The 12,068-nt window shown below is 42.7% G+C and overlaps 2 protein-coding genes across 2 annotated transcripts in view; one reads left to right on the top strand and one right to left on the bottom strand.

Moving 5' to 3' along the window:
• Positions 1-2,963: 2,963 nt before the first annotated feature.
• GTF3C6 (general transcription factor IIIC subunit 6) lies at positions 2,964-10,508 on the bottom strand. The gene is made up of 6 exons (XM_053381687.1): positions 10,289-10,508; positions 5,789-5,869; positions 5,326-5,389; positions 4,550-4,594; positions 4,322-4,432; positions 2,964-3,800 (listed from the first exon to the last, which is right to left on the bottom strand). The coding sequence occupies exons 1-6, from the start codon at positions 10,334-10,336 to the stop codon at positions 3,481-3,483; spliced, it is 669 nt and encodes a 222-aa protein (XP_053237662.1). The 5' UTR covers positions 10,337-10,508; the 3' UTR covers positions 2,964-3,480.
• LOC128410440 (uncharacterized) overlaps positions 7,896-12,068 on the top strand; it is a 150,559-nt gene continuing 146,386 nt past the window's right edge. The window contains exon 1 of the mRNA XM_053381684.1: positions 7,896-9,160. Coding sequence (XP_053237659.1) covers positions 7,930-8,862 — 933 coding nt within the window. The 5' untranslated portion in view covers positions 7,896-7,929 and the 3' untranslated portion in view covers positions 8,863-9,160. The remainder of the gene's footprint in view (positions 9,161-12,068) is intronic.

Below are 12,068 nucleotides of genomic sequence, written 5' to 3'. Positions count from 1 at the left end.
ACGAGCCCCTGTTCTTCCTAACACAGGTTTTTCAGAGACAGCGCAAACCGCCTGTCTGCTAATCAAATGAGTTCAAGGCTTCCGTTTGCAATTTAGTCCTTAACTTTGTCTGGGAGGAAGGGACAGTTTAAGCAGAATAGCCTTTCTGCTCCATGAAGGTTGTTTGGGGTCTTATTTAGAAGTCCTATATACAGTAGATGACATTTGCAAATGGAGCGACGAAGACCGGATTTTTCAGGGGCTGCGCTGGGGCTGTTTCCACCTTGGAACAGGTGGAAGCAACGTATGGTTCTCCCCCGACCCCCATTGTTCCGCTATCCATACCACGGTTGCTATGCACTATTGTTTTATGGCCACCAGGGGGAAGAGATGAGCGAATGGATCCACTCTCTATTAAGGGAATTTGAGGATACTTTTTATTTATTAAGGTGGGGAAATGATACAGGATGTCAGGGAGCGAGGTTGCAGTTAAAATGAGGAGAGGGAAATGCGGGGGGGATTCGGGCTCCAGGTGTCCCTTATCTCTGAAACCTTAGGAAATTTAAGTTTTCCTTTGCATGGAGCAGTGAATCTTGAGTGGTTGTTCTATTTCGTTAAAAGCACATTTATCATCATCATTTATTCCTCCACACTTTAGCATATTCTGGAAGCAGCGTTAAAAGCTTTCCATTTACACTTCCTTTTGAGACCAGGTATACTTTCAGGATATTCTGGCATGCAGGCTTTTATTCCATTTTAATGGGAGTTTTCTTGTTATTGCCTGGAAGGGTGTAATGTTGAGAAAACAGAAATACTAACCCTCTCCCATATTGGTCCAACAGTTTGGCTGACCCCTGAAGGCACACTCTTCCATTGTCTCCCAAGATAGACAGATATCAACAAGAAGAGTCTGAAAGACTTAATCTCTTTCTTTCAATTTATTGCCTCAAGCTTTCAGGGTAGAATGCATGCATACTCAAAAGAAAGCTTAAGTTCTGCCCTGGGGCAGGAAGGTGACTGGGAGAGTCACAAAACCACCACCCCAAAATTAGATTTAGTTGTGATTTCTGCATTGCAGGGGGTTGCACCAGATGGCCTTTGGGGTCCCTTCCAACTGGACAGTTCTGTGATTCAACATAATTTACTCCCAAGTAGTTGTGTATACAGCATGATCAGCTAACCACTTTTTTTTAGCTCTGTAGTCTGTAGTCACCCTTGGCCAACTTCTAAGCTAAGTTATAGGTGTGTCTACAGCATTTTGAATTGAAGTTAACCCCATACCCCTCCTCAGTTATCTCTGCTTATCAGTTGATATGCGGCTCTGAAGACTGAAGACTGTGGTGGGAAGATTTGTACCAGGTGCAAGTTGGCAGCCTCCAGGCAATGCTTGGTGTAGGTTTATAAGTGGCTCTAAGCATTATTTCAGGAGCTTTGCTGAAGTGATGCTTGAGTCAGTATTTTGCAACATGTTCTTGGAGGTTCTAAGCATAACACTTTGAAAACAATTATATTTTATGTTAGTTCTCTTTTCAGCTTATGTTCTTGTTATGCAAGCCCCACAAGTAGACAGGAAAATGCTGCAGAGCAGCCTTTGCCAACCTAGTGCCGTCCTGTTATCATTGGATGACAACTCCCATCAACCCTGACCATTGAGCTAAGCTGGATGGGGCTGATGGGAGTTGTAGTCTAAAACATCTGAAGGCCAGCAGCTTGGTGAAAGCTGCTGCAGAAAATTACACTGCAGTCAGGTTACAGTAATACTTCAAAAGAGAACTCTCACAGTATCATTAGACTGGGAGGTACCAAGTGATCATCTGGTGCTCTCAAGGTAATATAAACAGCTAGGAGGTTTGTCAGGCCAATTTCCCCCCAACACCTCCTTCAACATTCCATGTTGCCGTGCCATTTCGTTCTTGCTCCTTTTTAATTTGCAAGCCAATATTTTTTTGCAAGCTTGGGGAGTCTGCCAAATGTGTAGAAACCCTACCTTATCTGTGCGTGGCTCCATTTTGCTGTCCTGCTGATAAGCACGGGACTACCAAGCTCATTATTAGATATAGCAATGGTGAAGCAAATGAGAATATGGAGACACATTTCTTCACATGTGATCTGTAATTATATCAGTATATTATTATTTCATCGTTGCTAGACATTGTAATACTTCTGTTACCTTGAATGGTAAAATTGACACTGAAAGGCAAAACAATCTAAGCAGAATGGATATTCTGAGCTGGGGGTGGGGGTGATTATATATATAATTAGCAATTAACTGGAACACAGGATACATGTTTATTTTAATCTGAAGGTTAAAACAGTGTCTAACCACAGGAGGCGAACACAATACTAACTCTTAATCTGTCCTTGTTGTATTGACCAAACAAGCACAAAGAAAAACAAAGCCATTTTGCTATGCTTGTTTGTTTTCAGAGACAAAGAAACAAATGCATATCTAGAATCACTAGCAAATGTTATGCATGGGACGGCAAGGGTAGTGGGCACAGGACATCTCTCTGACCAAAAACTGGAGATTGTGCTTGCTAAAATTCTTTTGCAGCTGCTGGTGTTGCAAAAATTAGATTCATAAGAGCTGAAAAGATAAAAGCAGATGGTTAATTGCTCTGTTTTTTTCCTATTCAATCTTTTGCACTGGCAGTGCTTTCAAAAGAGATTCTAGTTAGTGTGGGGGGGGGGGAAGCAACATTTATGTTTGCAAATTGATATAGATATATATGTTTACGATCAATAGAACACAAAATTATGGATATCATATGTGTTTCTGACAGCATGCCACATCTTTTCCAAGGTAAGAAGCTGATGCAGAAAGTATAGATGCTGCAGGATATTTCTAGCAATGGTGAACGTACCAATGATGCCCAATTCCTTGTGGGAGTGAAGCATAGCATGTGCGGAAGGAGAAAACACTTATTACATGTTTACAATATTCACTGCCTGTTCAACATATAAGATATAAATTTCAGTCTGCCTTTATGCTTGAAGACAGTAAACATTTATTTTACAACAGAAATTATAGAAGTAAAACTGTAAAACAAAAATTGCTTCCACACTTGAGAAGAATCAGGAATAGGTTGACATTACTTCTTCCTCAGGCATAGCCCTCTGCTTTTCTGAGGTCAGGGATGTTAGACAAAGGCCAAAGTCCAGCATGTCTGGTGGACATGCCTCAGGCCTTACATTTATCTGATAGGATTTATTTTTTCCTTTGAATATCAGTTCCTTGCTGCACAACATGCTTTGCTTAGTTTTGGAAGTAGCTAATGTTGTAGTGTGGTCTTGTGGCGAGCGGGGGATCACCGAAAGTAAAAGGGCTTGTGGGGAACAGGGACTTAGCTGCATAGTTCCTGATTTGTGAAAGATGACAGTACTTGGCACTCAGATTTAGGGTCCAGTTCTCCTATATGTGATGTAAACAAACCATCGGTCACAAAGAGTTCTCTAAAACAACGGTATACAACAATAAGAAGGTCCATTAATTGTCATCTCTCAACTACAGTCTTTAGAGCAACGTGGAGAATTATCTGCAGTAATAACCTGACTGTCCTCTGAAGAAGAGTCCACTGCCTTGGAGGAGGTGGCACCCACAGGAGGGGCACCACCATCCCTTTCAATGTGTGGATGCATCTCAGGTTCAAAGGCCTGATCAATACTTCCTCTGTCACTGGCTTCTCCTTCAGATTCTTCTGCCATTTTGTCTTGGGACTCAGCTGCCTCGTCTTCTTTCTCGTATAAGAAGTTGCAAATCATGTTAGGTCTGCTGTATGAGAAATCTTTGTCCTTAAGCTCTAGCCATTCCACACCACCACCTGACAGAGAGAGAGAGAAATCAGGAAGAAGATTAGTTGGGGACAGGATTTTAAAACTTTTTTAAACTACAGTAGTATTAAATTCACTAGTCACATCTATTCTTTGTTTCTCCTTTTCCTTTGGTCCCTTCCCCTTTCTTTGTCAGTGCCTTGATTTAGATGATAAGTTCTTCAGAGGAAAAGAGTGAATAAAAGCGCAATCTATGCTAATGGTTGTATACAATCACCATCAATAGGAAGTTTTAGGGTTAATCATGTAGCAGTAGTTAAGGAATACATTCATATATGCCATAAGAATACCAGATGGGGACATAAGGAGTTTTGCACATATTATTGATAGCAAACTTATAAACAGGCCTGGTATGTTACCAAGTCAAGGAAGTGAAACAATCTGTATGTACAGGAACTGGGCAAAGGAGGGTGGTGAAGCAATGCATGACATGTAGAAATCTGGTGAGCATGCAAAATGGGATTTCTAGAAGGGCAACTATAGAAAGCAACAGCAATTTTCTCAGAACCACCTATGTTCTCTTCTCCTTCCTTCTTCTCAGTCAGGAGTGTCCGTGTCATGTTCAGCTTCTTCATTGTGTGGCATTTATATTTTAGCTGTATTTTTTGGTTGCCTTCTGCATCTAGTATAAGGAAAAATTACAGATTATTTTTAAGTGGTAACTTTACTCTTTGCAATGTTCCCCCTGCCTAAAGTTCTCTTGAGCTTTTGAAAAGCTTAGAACAAAAGTATTCCTTACCATGATCTTCATTTTCTTCAAACACCAAACAGGTACCAAGAGTATCTGGGAATGAAAATGAACATTTTGTTAAGGAAAGTGCAGGTTACTTTTTAAAAGAATAACACTCAAAAGAGCGGTATCTACTCTCGTTAAGCAATAGATTTAGAAGTTAAGTGTATGTAAAGTTATGGCCAGAAGAGCTGATTAGTTCATACAAGGGACTTTCGTTTGCTTGCTTTCTTTTTTCTTATTTAATCAGTTTACACCAATGCCATATTACAAACTTCTCAAAACTCCCCTCAATTTCAAAAGCAATTTGCAAACAGATATGGTAGCTAAAACTTGGATGTGAAAATTGTTGTCTGCTTTTAGTTAATGTTAACATCTCCTATGTTTGTATTTAGGTGTTTTTACTGTGATGTTATTTGAGAATTTATGGGTGAGATCCAACACTATGCCAGCAGATGCAACAGGACTTCCCCTACCTCATCTCCCCGCTGTGCCCCTCCCCTGCTTCCTTGCGTCCCCAACCCTAAGCAGATTTTGGGTGCGTGGGGGGAGGGGCTGCAGGAGGAAGGACAATTTCCATTTGTGCAAGTTGAAGTTCATTGTGCAAGCAGGACACTTGAACTGGATATCAGCCTAAATGTATTTGCTTTTTCTCTGTGTGGAAAAACAGCAAAGGTATACTACTAATAAAAAATAATTCTGCCTTGGCTCACATGACTAGTTTTATTGTGCATTGGATCCTGGCTTATGAAAAGAAGTATAGGATTCATAAAACATTTTCTTACCTTCATATTCTCCAGCAAAAACATATCTGTCTACTTGCAAAATGGGCCTCTCTGTGTCTATTCCCTGCAAATAAGAAAAAGAAGAGACACAGCTGCATTTAACAAAAAGATCATTAAATGCAAATACCTCCCAAGCAATTTTGACTCAAAGCGCAGCCTAAATTGCTGAAGTCTGTAACACTTATGAAAGGTTACAGATATCATTGTCATTCACAAAGAGCACGCAGTCTCTATTTTGACAGTGTTTATGTACCCTAAGCTGATCAGAACTTCCCACTTCGTGTGCACACAACAAAACGAAGACATGCACATTCTTCATACATGACAGTACTTCCCCCCACAACAACCGCAAACCAGACTATCGTAAGCAAAACACCTATATTGACTTTTGTAGGTTCTGAATAGAGGTTTGTTGTTCTTAACAAAAACTGCAAAGATGGAAATTTGTATTAATCACACTCACCAAAATCTTGCATTTGTTATCACATTTTTCCAGAAAGTCTGAATCAATTATTCCTGACAGTTCCACCATGACCAATTGTTCCTGGGGGCAGAAAGTTTTAAAAATATATTTAAAACAATGTATTCATAAACTCAATCTCCCTTTCAGTCCAGCAGATGGAGCCCATCTGCAAATATATTACTGCTATATAACCACTTTCCAGGAGCACATATGCAAACACATCCACCCAACCATCAACCTCTATGTTGAAATTGCATGCATTTATATTTTCAACCAAGTTTGTGATGCTATGGGAGAGCAAGACATCCACACTTTCTTCTCCCCTCCAAGTTTCAGTAGGTTGGATATCTCACATTAGTTAGTTTTGCTCTAATGCAATGAAAGTGATGTGCATCTTTCTCCAGTGCCAATTTGCAGCTGCAGCTGACTATTTCAAGTCTTATATTTGTTTCATTAAAAAATAAATAAATCTGTTGCCTTTACTTAATGGCTTTTCAAAATGTTTCACTGCTCTCACCAACTTAGGACATGGAAACAAAATCATAACAAATCAGTTTAGAGTAAGTATCAACTTCTGATTCTGTATTCCTAAGTAGTGCCCACTAGAACTGTTACTAATAAATATGCACCAACATATGCAAGAGGTAGACGAAAGCAATTCTGCTCTTCTGAGTTATAGTAAAAGAAACATAAGATGCATTCACATTTATATTTTCAAACACCAGCAGTTTACTCCCACTTAATTCCAGCAGTAAAGCACCTCACTATTGTACATTCTGCACTGCCATTTCAACCCAGAGTAAACTAACGCTGCCTCTTTCTGCTTTTTTCATAGGCTGACATAAAAAGTACTAGCACTCCCACATTTTGTTCCAGCACCAAGTAGGAGAGTATGCAGGAGCTATATACAGTTGGACAGTAGGTACTGTACACTCTACTCCTTAACCATTTACATACAATGTTTCAACCATTCTGAGGGAGACAGCATGAAAACTACAGTGGTGCCTCGCAAGATGAAATTAATTCGTTCCGCGAGTTTTTTTGTCTAGCGAATTTTTCGTCTTGCGAATCACGAATTCCCATAGGAATGCATTGAAAATCAATTAATGCGTTCCTATGGTCAAAAAAAGTCCAAACAAAGCCAAATTTGGTACAACAAGAGCTTATTAAGTGCTCTTTACAGTCACACATACTGTAAAGAGCATTTCAAAAATTGAAGGAACAATAATTTAAGTTTCTAAACATGACAGAAAAACATTTAAAAATCAACAAAGTGTACAGTACATTTTCTAAGACTCTGGGGGACAACTCGAAGAAGGTTCCTCTTCCACTCTTTGCTTCTTGCTGAAGAACCTGTCCATGGTCTGCTGCTTCATCCGCCTTTTCAGCACCTCCCTGAAAGGCGACATGACCCTCGTATCAAAAGTGTTCACAAGGTCATGTGCCACGTGCTTGTCAGGGTGGTGCCGCTGTGCAAAAGCCTGCACATCCTTCCACTTCAGGCAAATGTCCCTCAGTTCTTTGGAGGACAGGCGTTCCTCAGTTGCTTCCTCCTCTTCCAGCGAGGCCTGCTCCTGCGCAGCCTCTGCCTGCAGTTCGACCAGCTCCTGGGTGGTCAGCTCGTGGTCGTGCTCCTCCACCAGCTCGCTGATGTCCTCCTCTGTGACCTCCAGGCCCATGGTCCTCCCCAAGGCAACAATGTCCTGCACCACTGTTGTCTCTGGTGCATCAGAGGCACTTGGTGCCACACAGTCCGGCCACAGGCTGCGCCAAGCGCAATTCAAATTTCTCTGGCTGATCCCGTTCCAGGCCGTGGTGATCATCTTCAAGCAGGTGACGATGTCGAAGTGGTCCTTCCAGAATTCCCGCAGGGTGATGGTGATGCAATCAGCCACCTCGAAGAATCGCCTGAAAAGCTCCTTGGTGTAGAGTTTTTTGAAATTGGCGATGAGCTGCTGATCCATTGGCTGGAGCAGTGGCGTGGTGTTAGGCGGCAGGAACATGATGCTGATGAAGCTGAACTCCTCCAGCAAGTCCTCCTCAAGGCCTTTAGGATGAGCAGGAGCATTGTCCATCAGAAGCAAAGCCTTCAGTGGCAGATCGTTGTCCAGCAGGTACTGTTTGACAGCAGGGCCAAAAGCATGATTGACCCAGTCCACAAACAGCACACGTGTGACCCAAGCCTTACTGTTGGATCGCCACATGACACTCAGCCGCTCCTTGTCGACCTTGTGTTTCTTGAAGGCCCGTGGGTTCTCCGAGTGGTACACCAGCAGGGGCTTGATCTTCAGGTCGCCGCTTGCATTGGCACAGAAGAGCAGGGTCAGACGGTCCTTCATGGGCTTGTGGCCAGGCAACTTGGCCTCCTCCTGTGTGATGAAAGTCCTTTTGGGCATCCTCTTCCAAAACAGTCCAGTCTCGTCGCAGTTGAAGACCTGCTGTGGAACGTAGCCCTCCGTCTTCACAACCTCCAGGAACTCCGCTGCAAAGTCTTCAGCCGCAGAAACATCAGAACTGGCAGCCTCTCCATGCCAGAAAAAAACACACAAGCTTCCAGATTCTTGCAAACCCCTCCCCAACTGTTCCCCCAGCCACCCAGCACACAGAAATTCAAATCCAGAATTTTTTTAAAAAAACAGCAGAGTGGCCCAATGGTCACAGAAAATCATAAAAATGCAGAAAAACACACACAGGCTTCCAGATTCTTGCAAACCCCTCCCCAACTGTTCCCCCAGTCACCCAGCACACAGAAATTCAAATCCAGAATTTTTTTTAAAAAACAGCAGAGTGGCCCAATGGTCACAGAAAATCATAAAAATGCAGAAAAACACACACAGGCTTCCAGATTTTTGCAAACCCCTCCCCAACTGTTCCCCCAGTCACCCAGCACACAGAAATTCAAATCCAGAATTTTTTTTAAAAAACAGCAGAGTGGCCCAATGGTCACAGAAAATCATAAAAATTTAGGAAAAAACACACAAGCTTCCAGATTCTTGCAAACCCCTCCCCAACACCAAGTCCTTGAATTCCAAACACCCCAACCCAAAATCCAAAACCCCCCAAAAAAGTTTTAAAAGCTTAACTTACCAAATGGCTGCAAAAGAAGTTTTGGAAAAGCTTCAAAAATCACCAAAGTCTTTAAAAACCTCAAAAAAGGCTACTATGTACACTGTGTTCTATGAGTTGCTCCTCAAAGTCAAGTCGCAACTGTATTAACGGTGTTAAGAAAAAGGAAACAAACTTGCAAGACGTTTTCGTCTTGCGAAGCAAGCCCATAGGGAAATTCGTCTTGCGAAGCAACTCAAAAACGGAAAACTCTTTCGTCTAGCGAGTTTTTCGTCTTGCGAGGCATTCGTCTTGCGGGGCACCACTGTACTGATGGAAGATGCAGCTGTAGTTACTGTCACTGCTGGCCCACAGTAACTCCTGCGGAACAGGGCCATGTTCAACACAATATCCAGCAGTAAAATGCCTGTTGAAATCCATTAATGTTTATTATCAAAGTAATAAAAGGGCATGTTTCTCGCCTTTCCTTTGGGGCTATATTCCAGGTGTACAACACATGCTTTGCCCGTACAAGGGCCAAGTTCAAAGCCACATCTCAAAAGTTATGGAGCTGGGAAATATTCCTGTCTGAGATGGAGGGGAACATGGACTTCAGGGAGGTAGACAGACTGTATTCTGCCGGATCGGGATGGGAGCATGTGACCTTCCAGACTCCAACTCCCATCAACCCCAGGCACCATTGCCATTGGGATGGATAATGGGAGTTGTAGTTCAGCAGTGGCTGGCGCTCTGCAGATGGACCAATATAACCTGACAGCATGTATAAGGTATACATGTATTCTTTTATACCATGAAGTAATCATTTTAGTGATCCTGGATATGGACCAGTCGAGGCAGAAGGTTTTTGAATATTAGGAGATCCAAGTGTTGCACCTATTTCACTACAGAGAATGGTGCTCCAAGACGCTCTAGTTCAGGCATCCCCAACTTTCGGCCCTCCAGATTTTTTGGACTACAATTCCCATCATCCCTGACCACTGGTCCTGTTAGCTAGGGATCATGGGAGTTGTAGGCTAAAACATCTGGAGGGCCGCAGGTTGGGGATGCCTGCCCTAGTTTCACTTCGCAAGGTATGGAGAGATGAGTCATGGCATTAAACGCTGGCGATGACGAGACTAATGCCAGTTACCAGGAATCGAGTCCGACCGAGCTCAGCAGAACTTATTTCCATGTAAATATGCGTATGTATCAGGTTGCCCTGAGGAAGCGCAATCCCCATCACCCATCCCTATGCGTCAGCCCGGGACTCCCAATGAACCCGGGACGCTGCTCCCACGGCTCTCGGCGCTACAAAGAAAGGCCCAGGCTGAACCACTGGCAGGCCGCTTTCCCTGCTCTGACCCCGCAGCGGGAGGGCAGCCAGCAGCCTCGTCGCGAGGTGAGCCGCGGAGCAAACCCCGCGGGGTGGGGGGAGAGCCCATTCCTGCCACCCACCTCCACCTCCACCTCTTCCCCGTCGCGGGGTCCTTCCACGGCCTCCATGCCGGTAGCGCCTCAACGAGTGTCACGTGATCCCCCTGCCGCCGCCGCCATCTTACGCAGGACCCTTTCGGCAAGAGCAGCGCCTCTGAGCAAGGAGGACTCTGGGCAGGGACAGGAGAGCCGCGCAGTTCGCAGTCTTGGGGCGGTGGCTTCTGCTCAGAAGCCGCCGAGGGGGAGGCAGGTACAGTTCAGGCAGTCTAATGATGACTCATAATCCTCTAGAAAATGTTACTGGGGTGTTTTGTTTTTAAATATATATATCCTGACCTATAGAGAACTTTGGCGGGGAGCGGGGAAAAATGCTCGCTTGTATTTTCCGCCCTTTTAACATAAATGTGGTTCATTTCGCGGCTTTCCTGCTGTTTAGCGAAGTCCTTTCTGTTAACGACTGTTCCCTTCACTGGCCATCCTCTCGTCCCGGGTACGTTTTTAAATTTAAAGTATTTATATTCCGCTTTGCGTATAAAACTGCAAAGCACGGTGTAAAAATTAAGCCGCCCACTGTGCCATAGTAATAAAAATAACAAGACATCCAAAGGAAACGGACAAAACCTTAATGTTAGCTGCGTATTTTAGAACTAAAATAGGCGTTTTAAGAAGAGCTCTCTTATTTATTTTTCGTACCAGGTCATCAAGTATTAAGGGCAGTAGGCTGCTTTTTAAAATAGCAGCTGCTGGGAACACAAGCCAGTCATCCGTCAAACTAATTCTTCTAATCGTAAGATTGCAGTTCACCTTCTCTTTTGATAAACTCTGCATGATCTCAGATGCACTCTCCCTTTTATCTTGATGGCAGTCATATACAGTATAAATAATGCTCTGAAAACCTGCACCCCCTACTAAACTATGTATTTTAATTACACTGTCTTGCTTCAAGACTTAGAATTTCAGCAGCACATAGGTAAATTAATCTCATAAGTTTTACACAAGCAGGGAAATAATTTAATACTGTTTCCTTGGTGAAGACAAGGGAGTAATTAGCAACTGAGATTTCAGTACTGTACTAGCTCAACTTCATGAAACACACAAAAACCAAACCAAACCAAGGCTGGTATGGGATGTTACATTCATAATAATAATAATGATAAAGCTGGTTATTTATTTATTTGTGATGAGATACATACTTGAAGTGGAGAATAACACAAGAAATGAGAGAATAAAAGTTGATCTTATTTTATTAATGCATATTTGATATTAAGCAATCTCATTTTGATTTAGTCAGGAATGTTACCAGTAGTGGCAAAGCCACAGGTATCATACACTTAATGTTACCTGTATAGGGTGTTAAAAGGCAACTTGTGTACACAACAATGTAAGGGTATTGATATAAAACACCATTACTGTTATGGATTCTTAAGTGCTACTCCACAACAGGTTAGCAATACCTCCAAGATGTTGGTCTCTATTATCTATGTCCAACAGCAACAAGTTTCAAAATAAGTGCTTACCATCTATAATTTTAAATTTGCTTTTTTCTGTTGCCTGCCAGCAATGATTCAGTCTTATTATTTATTGCATTTATAACCCACCTTTTCTCTCAGATGAACTCGTTAGTGTACATAGTTGTCCCCCTTATTTAATCCCCACAACCACCCTGGGATGTAAGTTAAGCAGAGGTAGTGACTGGCCCAAGGTCACCCTGTGAGCTTCATGGCCAAGTGGGAATTTGAATCCTGGTTTCCCAGGTTTTAGTCGGACACTAACCACTACATACTAGCTTTTCACACCTTAT

Source organism: Podarcis raffonei, chromosome 3 (genome assembly GCF_027172205.1).
Source record: "Podarcis raffonei isolate rPodRaf1 chromosome 3, rPodRaf1.pri, whole genome shotgun sequence".
Lineage (NCBI taxonomy): Eukaryota > Metazoa > Chordata > Lepidosauria > Squamata > Lacertidae > Podarcis > Podarcis raffonei.
The sequence above is the reverse complement of the archived record's forward strand: the minus strand, read 5'-3'. Positions and strand labels throughout refer to the sequence as shown.

Coding starts and splice junctions, on each gene's coding strand:
- GTF3C6 (XM_053381687.1), bottom strand. CDS start 10,336: ATGGAGGCCGTGGAAGGACCCCGCGACGGGGAAGAGGTGGAGGTGGAG. Junction 5,390..5,788: donor ATAACAAATGCAAGATTTTG/GTGAGTGTGATT, acceptor TCTTATTTGCAG/GGAATAGACACAGAGAGGCC. Junction 4,595..5,325: donor TTTTGCTGGAGAATATGAAG/GTAAGAAAATGT, acceptor TTTCATTCCCAG/ATACTCTTGGTACCTGTTTG.